This window comes from Fundulus heteroclitus, chromosome 16, assembly GCF_011125445.2.
Source record: "Fundulus heteroclitus isolate FHET01 chromosome 16, MU-UCD_Fhet_4.1, whole genome shotgun sequence".
Classification (NCBI taxonomy): domain Eukaryota; kingdom Metazoa; phylum Chordata; class Actinopteri; order Cyprinodontiformes; family Fundulidae; genus Fundulus; species Fundulus heteroclitus.
The window spans coordinates 11,647,035-11,656,215 of NC_046376.1; the positions used below are offsets into that span (position 1 = coordinate 11,647,035).

The 9,181-nt window shown below is 40.2% G+C and overlaps 1 protein-coding gene across 1 annotated transcript; it reads right to left on the reverse strand.

The window, feature by feature from the left end:
* Positions 1-1,321: 1,321 nt before the first annotated feature.
* Positions 1,322-8,194, reverse strand: phb (prohibitin). Its single transcript, XM_012872039.3, has 7 exons — positions 8,074-8,194; positions 7,426-7,522; positions 5,772-5,933; positions 3,600-3,742; positions 3,399-3,515; positions 3,220-3,315; positions 1,322-2,173 (listed from the first exon to the last, which is right to left on the reverse strand). The coding sequence occupies exons 2-7, from the start codon at positions 7,508-7,510 to the stop codon at positions 1,961-1,963; spliced, it is 816 nt and encodes a 271-aa protein (XP_012727493.1). The 5' UTR covers positions 7,511-7,522; positions 8,074-8,194; the 3' UTR covers positions 1,322-1,960.
* Positions 8,195-9,181: the final 987 nt, after the last annotated feature.

Genomic DNA, 9,181 nt, shown 5'->3' on the forward strand with positions numbered 1-9,181 from the left:
TCATATCACGTCCTTCTGATCCTATAATCCTGATTTTACCTCAACTGCTTTCTATATAAATTAGGCTAGGCAAGTTTATTTTAATAACCCCCAACGTACACTTTTAATCAAGGTACCGTACATGTAAACCAAGGAACTAATGCAAAGAAATGGCTTAGATTGGAAAAAAATCTTGTAAAGTTTAAACATTGCATAAAAAATATGCATGTAAAACAGAGATTACTTCATATTTCTAAAGAAAGCTGTAGTGGTGTTTTCAACCTTTATTTATTTTGGTTTTCAAAAAGTTAGTTCCAGACCTGAGGAGTATAGAAACTAAAGCTTTTGTCAACTTGTTTAATTCTGGTACATACTAACCATGGTTTACATCACCACCAACTGAAACGTCTTTAGGTCCAAGACTGTTCATTTGTGATTAAAACTTGAAATCCAGTTCCACACATTTACAAGCAGGAGGGCGGTAAGGAGATAAAGGTGCTGTGAACTTTCCATTTTCCTAGTTTGGGTCAGGACTCCAGCAGCAGCATTTTTTGGATGAGGTGCAGCTGAGTGACGTTTTAACATAACCAAAACTATGATCTACTTAAAATATAAATTATGTTTTGTGTCCTGTTTAGTCCTGCTAACCATGTATTTTTGGTACTAAAACAAATTACTTCTGTTTTCTCGACTAAGCTGCATGAAACTGACCCATCCACTTACAAGTGTTATAGCTGACTTATGACTTTAGGAGACTATGGTAATTAGAAGTGCGAAGTTATTAGTAGCGGTGGTAAATATTAGAAATCCTCCATAATCTGAGCTGATTCATGACATAAGGAATCCTCATGTGTCATTTTGGTCATTCAGACGTATAACTGCCAAAATGACACAAGATAGTTCTGTTGTGCCAATAAAACACAGTACAAATCTAAATAATTTACCCGATCAGTATGTTAAGATCAACTGTGTCACAAACTGAGATCCAGTAATACCAAGAGATTAGAATAAATCACATTTATTCCACCAGTGTAAACGGTCATGGAGCATTAAAGAGTCTTTGTAGTCAGAAGTCACTGGTGTTGTGGAGCAAAACTGCAAAAAAAAATAAAAAGGCATGCACATGGCATAATCAGAGCTCCTGGTTGCAGAGGATCTTTTTAGGAGTGCAGATCATAGACCACAGCTGAGGGCTTGATTGCAAATTTTCACCCAAATTGCAGAATACAGGACTAATGGAATTATCTCATCAGATCAATTTAGGATAAAAAGATATTTGGTTCGGTTTGACACAATAAAAATAAAATACTTCCGTTACTCCTTCACTGAATACGATGACCACTGGGAGGTAGAAAGAGATCTTTATTAACTTAATTTCTGAGTCATGGTGCTTGCTTATAATGCCGATAAAAAACTAAAGACAGAGCATACACTTCAGTTTTACATAGGCACATCCTAATTTATACATGATGGGAACATTATTTGGGGGGCGAAAACAACCTAGCCAGAAGTAAGGGTGTGAAACAAAAAGAAAAACCTCTTCGAGACTTGACAACTGTTTTACGAATACACTGTCCAGCACAATAACATTTGTATTTTGTATCTTTTAAACAAATCCAATACCTGTTCCATTGATGCTAAAATGTTGCTTTCCACACATGCACTGCTCCCAATTGAGGCATAGCTGTAATTCAAATTAACTGCACTAATGATCTTTCTCAAAGTACTTTATGTTTAGGTCATCAAAGGTGGAGTAATTCTCTTATTAACTTCCATACACAACAGTGGACTTCATAAATGTATTTACAGACCTCTCACTCTATCCCCCCCACCATGCTGCAAACAGCAGAGCCCAGTCCAGTGGTAGTTTGAGAAAGAGTGGGAGGAATGTATGTGAAGACGCAAGAACCATCTGCTGAATCATCAAGCCGGCTCCTCCATGGCCCATGTCACAGCTGGTTAAAGTTGGAGTAGGGTGCTATCACTGGGGCAGCTGCAGCAAGGTGCCCTGACCTGACGGCAGGTAGGTGACATTGCGAGAGCGGGAGAGCTGGAAGGCGATATCTTCTGCAGCCTCCAGCTTACGAAGCTCCACCAAACCATCACCGGCCTCCATCAGGGAGTTGGCAATGAGCAAGGCAGCCTGAGAATCTCCCTCTGCTGAGATGATGGCAGCCTGCTTCTGTTGCTCCGCCTGATAAAACAAAGAGAAAAATATCAGATTTAGACTGCCAAGCTTCCACCAAGTAGAGCGTACATTAGGGCTGAACGATAATTCAATAACAATGTATATCATATTGATAGACATATATCTATGATAGAAGAAAAAAAAAAAGGGTCAACAAAGCTATTACAGTCATTACATCTTCCCAACCAATCACAAACACAGACCCATGAATTAAGCCCCGCCCCTTCAAAGGGTTCAGAGAGCACCAGTTCTTTTCTTTTCCTTTTTAAAAACTTGCAGTTTTGGTACAAAGTTGGTTGAATAAAATTTAGTGTTTGTGTGTTCTGTATTTAAAAATAGGTCATTAAGCAACAGCATAACATGACCAGGGCTGCACTTAAAATGTTTTGAATTTGTTGATAATTATTCATTTCGATCAATAAGATTTATATTTTATCGATATGCTTTGTTTCCTATATCGTCCTAACCTGACTCCGCCAGATAGATTTGCTCCGCATATCCATCTGGAAACTTTCCGTTGAAGTAATTTTGGGAAGGGGCGAAAATACTGGTTAGCTGATTGGCCTATGTTGGTGATAGACGGGCCAAATAAACCAATCAGATCCATGAAGCATATGACGTACTAACAGCGACAACGAAAACACAACCACAAGCTCTTGCGAAACCAGTCGGGAGAAGAGCAAAAACATCTTTTCCTCTGAGAAAAGCCTACAGAGCAGTGCTTTGCTCTTCTTTCAGTGAAGAAATACTCTGTAAATCCGATAAAACTTGCTCGATAGCCACGCTAACGCTAGTTTCATCAGCTGAAGCCGCCATGTTCTTTAGACTGAACTTTCGTGCTTCTCGTTGCGTCACACCTCAACCCGCCTCAAAGCCAATGCTGATTGGACGTTTTGTTTGGTGAACGGCTCCAAATTTTCTTTAACGGAAAGTAGCCAGACTGATCTGCGAGTGAAACCTTGAAAGCTTGCGAGATCAGGATGGTCTTACGAGGCTAATATCGTCCAGCCCTATTGTACACCAAGGTTTGCCAGACACGTTTGGATTATTACCTTTTCTACAACAAAACGGGCCCTCTCAGCCTCCTGCTGGGCCACCTGCTTCATCTCAACAGCCTCTGTGAATTCCTTGCCAAAGGTCAAGTGTGTCTGAAAAGATGACCACAAATTAATTCAAGTTAACACCAAAAAGCAAGTCGACATAGTTGACTGTATTACAAGCAGATTCCTACCAGTGATACGTCATCCAAGATTAGCCCGAAGGTGGAAGCTCTTTCCGTAAGGTCCTCACTGACCTGCCGAGACACGAGCTCTCTCTGAGTGATGAGCTCGCCTGCATCAAACCGAGCCTGTAAAGAGGAAACGAATGTTTGACATGTTCACCATTTCAAACACAACAACAGAAATGCATTCGCTCGTTTCCTGATACGGACCACGACCGCCTTTAAGACCTCTGTGGTGATGGACGGCAGCACCCTCTCGTCGTAATCTTCGCCAATACTGGTGAAGATGCGAGGCAGCTGGCTGGTCACCGGCCGGAAGAGGATACGCAGTGTGATGTTAACATTCTGCAGATCTGCACAGCAAGTGGTTCAAACGGGAGTTAGAAAACAGAACTTAACCCTGAGGGAAATAAATCATTTCATGAGTGCGTCGGCGCTTCCTTTCCGGCTATGAGTTGTATAGTTTCAATATATATGCAACATGTTAAATCAGAGAACAGCAACAGTTTTTGGGAGTCTGCTCTAGCGATGGGTACCTTTCAGATTTTAACCAAAACGGTACCGGTATTCAATGGTACCTACTTTGGGTACCTTTGTTCATCTATGTAGAAATAAATGTTAGTTCAATAAAAAGAAAATAAAAAAAAAAAAAATCTGTAATTTTTAACATTTATTTCTCAACATATAAATTTGTTTGAATCAACAAATGAACCTTATGAAATAACTTAGAAATGTTATTACATTGTCTGAACCCACACCCCATAAAAACAAATTTTTACCAAAATGATTTTTTCCTAACTCTATAACAGTGAAGGAGGTGAATTTTAGTGCTACAGTTTCAGAGAAAAAAAATGATATATTAAATAAGCAATAAACAAATTTTAATTATTCCAGATAGAAAGAACTAAAAAAAATGTGATGTGAACAACTAAAAAGGTATATTTTTAGGTGGACTATGGTATAATGTCACGCACCGTCTCTTTGTGCTGTTCTCCAGTTTCTTGTCTATACACCATGACCTGGTGTTCACATGTACATGCATGTGAACAGCTGCCACTCAGGGCTTAGCTACTCCCCGCCTGTAAAAGGCCACCGCCAGAACCGAGGCACAAGATGGCGGAGAGCACGCCCAGCGGATCAAAATGTTCTCTTGCCAACAGCATTATAGTTATGCGTTACTTAATTCTTCACTAGATATGTTCCTCCGAAAAGTTATGCTGTTTTGCTGTGTTTTTATCCTATGCAAACAGGCGCATAAGAGGCGACAGGTGAGAAGGAAAATGGGTGCAGGGTTGCAGCTGGAGCAGAGGTGGAGAGGCATGGCTTGATACACATCCTGTTTTGGTCTCGAGACAGTGCTCAAGCCCCACCTAGTGGTGAAAAATCGCTTATTGCTCCTTGAAAAACATGGTTTATCCTGCCTTGTAATCCAGGGCGGGATACATTTGCAATGTGGAAATGGAGTGGATCTCCTCTGCTCTCTTTGCTCTGACTGCAGGTGGGTTTCCGGATGAGGGAGCAGCTGCTGTCTGTGAGACAGTGCTTGGAGAAGTGGGAAGGGGCTCACAGCAGCTCTTGCTGCTCTCTCAAAGCAATAACTGCAGAACAATTGGTGGTTTCAGGGCAAGTCACCAATAACACAGAAGAAACTCGCTAGATTTTTCGCTAGTCACTTTTTTTTGAGAAAAGATTGCTGGGTGGGTTTGAAAAGTCACTAAATATAGCAGCAGCAATGACCAGGTGATTCCTTAGATTAGAAGCTGGTCTTCCACTTCGCGTCACAAATATTCCAGCGAGAATAATCTGCATCGCATTTTGAAAAGTGGAGCCAATACTTTCGAGCGCTTTCTGTCAGCCATGCCTGCTTCGTTGATTGGACCAGCAGCTACTGACGCCGATTGACGATCTTGTGCGTGCCATGCTGTGTTCATGTCCAGCATGGAAAAATCACCCACTCCTCCACTCCCTCAGTGTCACAATGATGTGTTCAGATCCAGAAACAGGACACTGTTTGATTTTACGTTAATCGTTTCTCTGTAGTACCGACGGGATTCGGACAGTGCCTAAAAGCAGACAGCTGTCTTTACGGAGTCTGATTTTGCTGGAGAATAAAAGGCTGCAGTTCGTTCGTTCACTTGTTGAGGAGGGATTGCTGTAAAGTCAATGATCTGATGAAATGGCCAGGGCTTCCTTAAATAGATAATTTTTATCAACTGCCATAATAACACATGACAGATTGTGTTGTGTCATAGCTAGGATTGGACTGGAATGTATGGAATTGAATCCATCCATCTATATGATTATATACTTGTGGTTAAGAATCTAATTTGTGAACAAATGCTATATTAACAAGTTGAATTAAATTAACTTAGATTCATTCACCTTTGCTGCCAGTGATGACAGGCACGTTGCGTGGACGGGATCGACAATCGAAGATGATGGGCTTCTGAACCCAAGGAATGAGGAAGTGGGTGCCTTCACTGACAACTGCATCCTGTACACCTCGGAATCTGTCAAAGATTACAGCCCGGTGCCCTGCATCAACTGTAAAAAGAAATATAGTCACTAATGCACATTATACATGGAAATGGGGTCTTATATTTTCTTAAAAGGTGCTGCGTTTATTCCCATAAATCCTTCCTTCACTGACATTTAAAAACGGTAAATCCGTTAAAAGTGTCAAAAACAGATTATTTCAAGACAATCAGAAAACAAATGCTGGCATTTTAACTGTAGACCAATTCGTTTTAATAAACAGTATTTATATTGATTACTAGTGTGCAACTATGTAGATAATGCCAGTTTCTTGTGTTTAAAAGTGCAAACCATCTTTGCTCAGTAGGTAGCCTTTGAAACTTTAATCTCTTGGCATACATGTGAGTCTGTTGACTTCCAGTGCTCGCCATTTCTCTCTTTATTAAACACTTTTCAGTTCACTTAATTCTTAACCAGGGTTGTTTCCTACCAGCTTTAAAATACTTTATTTCTTCAAATTATGTGGTTAAGCTACTAGAATGAATATGATCAGTTATTTGGATTTGATCAAAAGGTAATAATCATGTCATATTTCATAATACTCCATTAGTTGTCGGGATGTAACCAGCATCAAGGTATATCGAGGGTTTAACCAATTAAAGTTTCCAAACTATTCAACAAAGTTTAAAAAACAAAACAAAGTCCCCCCCCCATAAAGTTTGAAGACATTTTGCTTTCCATTCCCATCAATTCAAAATGTCTGGAGTAGTGTGGAGTTCCAAGCTTTATCGTATTGCCCAACAAAGGCCTTGTAATGACCATGACCTGGATGTCTGAGAATATTCACCAGCAAACTCTTCAAGGTTTCTGTCCTGCCACTCCTATGGTTTAAAACCCTTTAACAGGATGTCAGAAAAAGTGCTGGAACAACCTAAGTTTCCCCTGCCTATATTGATTATAGAGCAATGCAACCTTGCCCTGCCCCAACGCCGCGTGTTGCTGAACACTTGCAGCCATCTGACTGAGAGACGGCTATTGAAGCCAACCTCTGGTAAGAATAGTAACAAACCTGGCTGTTTTGAAATATGTGAGGTTGCATGATGTGTAAATTAGACAACCATAACTCAGCAGTCTCATAAGGCACCACTATTATTTAATTAAACCAAAACGCACAATATGGTAACAGTGATAATGTATTATTCATATAGCGGTACGGTTAACTGATGCTTTTTTGTTTAAAATTAAATCTGATCACGCAATACACAGATGTGTTTTTGCTCAAGGTTATTATATCAAGAGAATCTCATACTAGTTAGCATCCAGTTAACTGGACAATATTAGATATGTAGAGCCATTATTTATCTGCACAAAGAGCAACAAATCTCCATGACAGCTAAACTTTACCAAACTAGTTCTGTATATAGGTAACAAGAAATGGAGAATGTGTCCGTGTGTGAATATGAAATAGGGGTACAAACTACAGTGCACTATTTCTAAAACTAACACCCAAATTGTGCCAGTCGTCCTCTAACCATAAAAGCTGTTCATGCGCAGAACTCACCATTGAAGAGGGCAGAGTTCACAACACCTCCACCGACGGCCAGGGCGAGCCCCAACTTTCCAATAGACTCAAAGAGCTTGGCCATGACAGCAGCGACCTGCAGATGAAAACAAGGAGAACTTCGTTGGCCCAGACGCAGCTGCTACTTTACTCACTGGGCACGCCATGTGAACCAATTAAGTCTTTTGTTTAAAGTCTTAAAAAGCCACCTTTAATCCCTTCTCTGCGGGACAAACAGGCAGTGGCCTTGATTGGTGCCAACCAAGGCTGTGGGGGCAAAGCTAATTTAGCTCATCGTTGGCTAGCTTTAGCTTAGTTAGCACAGAGAGGGAGACGCTATAATCAGAACTAGCTAACTTTAGCCTTAGCATGAAAACTAAGATTGTATCGAATGCAACGGGTTTCAGAAGTGTATAAATACTGCTTGTGCGGTTTAAATCTTAACTAGCAGCTAGCTTGCGCTGATGGAGATAGTGGAAACTCGTGCTCGCCTTACTCAACACTCCGGCTGGTCAAAAACTACCGTTTTATAATACAGTTAGTGAAAATAAAATGTCATTTCCGGGGTAATTATGACTCTGACACTAACGTTTAACCAAACAATTGTGCATTTTCGCTGTCCTTATCACAACATGTGTTATAACTCACCTCAGTTTGCACCTACGACTGTGACCTCCACCGGACACGACGTACAACACATGAAATATTTCACTCACTGCGCTTGCGCAGTGCGGGCACGATCTGCCTTCTGATTGGAGAATACCCGCACAGCTCTCTTCTTCGTTGAAAACCGCTGAATAAAACGTTCTGCGTACCACTACAATACCGCCACCTAGCGGTTTTTAATTTTAGCGTTCTTATTTCCACTTCACACACACCCAATCTCGAAAAAAAAAAGAAAAGAAAAGAAGAGAAAAACATTTCATTTTAAAGCATCAAATTAACAACATATTGTCGCCCTCTGCCTGTTCAGAAGATTATTGTTTGAAAAATTCTAAATAAATACTACAAATTTACATGGAAACTATAAATGGAGAAAACACGAAGTGCTTTGATATTAAGTGAATTATCTTGACAGTAGTTCAACTTTCAGGCAACAAAGCTGCCTTGCTGTCAAGCAGTTAACCTTTTTTGCCCGATGGGAGCAGTTCAAAAAGTCCACGGAGATGGTGTGTAAATTATCTCACTATGTTAGTTTTCATCGTGGGTCTGAAACACATCCAGGTCAGAAGGTAGAAATGCTCCATCACTGTCCTCTGCAGAATCCACTCGTCTTTTCCCTGCTGCAGCTGTAGCCCACAGCACTCTGCAGGGTGAATAAATTACAAGGTAAAGCTATTCCCCTTTGATAATAAATAACCAAAGTACTAAATTAAGCCTAGAAGACACACAAGTTTCACAAACAACATGCTCATCATAAACAAATGAACAAGCTTAACATGGTTGATGTATTCATTACATGTGGTTAAATGTATTCACAAACGTTAGGCACATTTTCTGCAAATGTGCACAAAATAAAGCAGATATAAATGAGGCATAGAATGATATCACAAGACAAGACTATTAGGATGTTCAATTGCTACTGACTTCTACTTTTAGGTAGCATGTTCATCTTATAAAAAAGCTGAACCTCTTATTTTTAAGATTTTCTTATCAAAAAGGTCATACTTTTCTGTTGATTTAAACTGGTAGAATCAACCTTTCGCCTATAATAGGCTGTGGAGATTTACTGTAAATGAATACGTCTTTCTGCTAA

Coding starts and splice junctions, on each gene's coding strand:
- phb (XM_012872039.3), bottom strand. CDS start 7,510: ATGGCCAAGCTCTTTGAGTCTATTGGAAAGTTGGGGCTCGCCCTGGCC. Junction 3,743..5,771: donor TGTCATCACTGGCAGCAAAG/GTGAATGAATCT, acceptor CTTGCTGTGCAG/ATCTGCAGAATGTTAACATC. Junction 3,516..3,599: donor AGGTCTTAAAGGCGGTCGTG/GTCCGTATCAGG, acceptor TCCTCTTTACAG/GCTCGGTTTGATGCAGGCGA.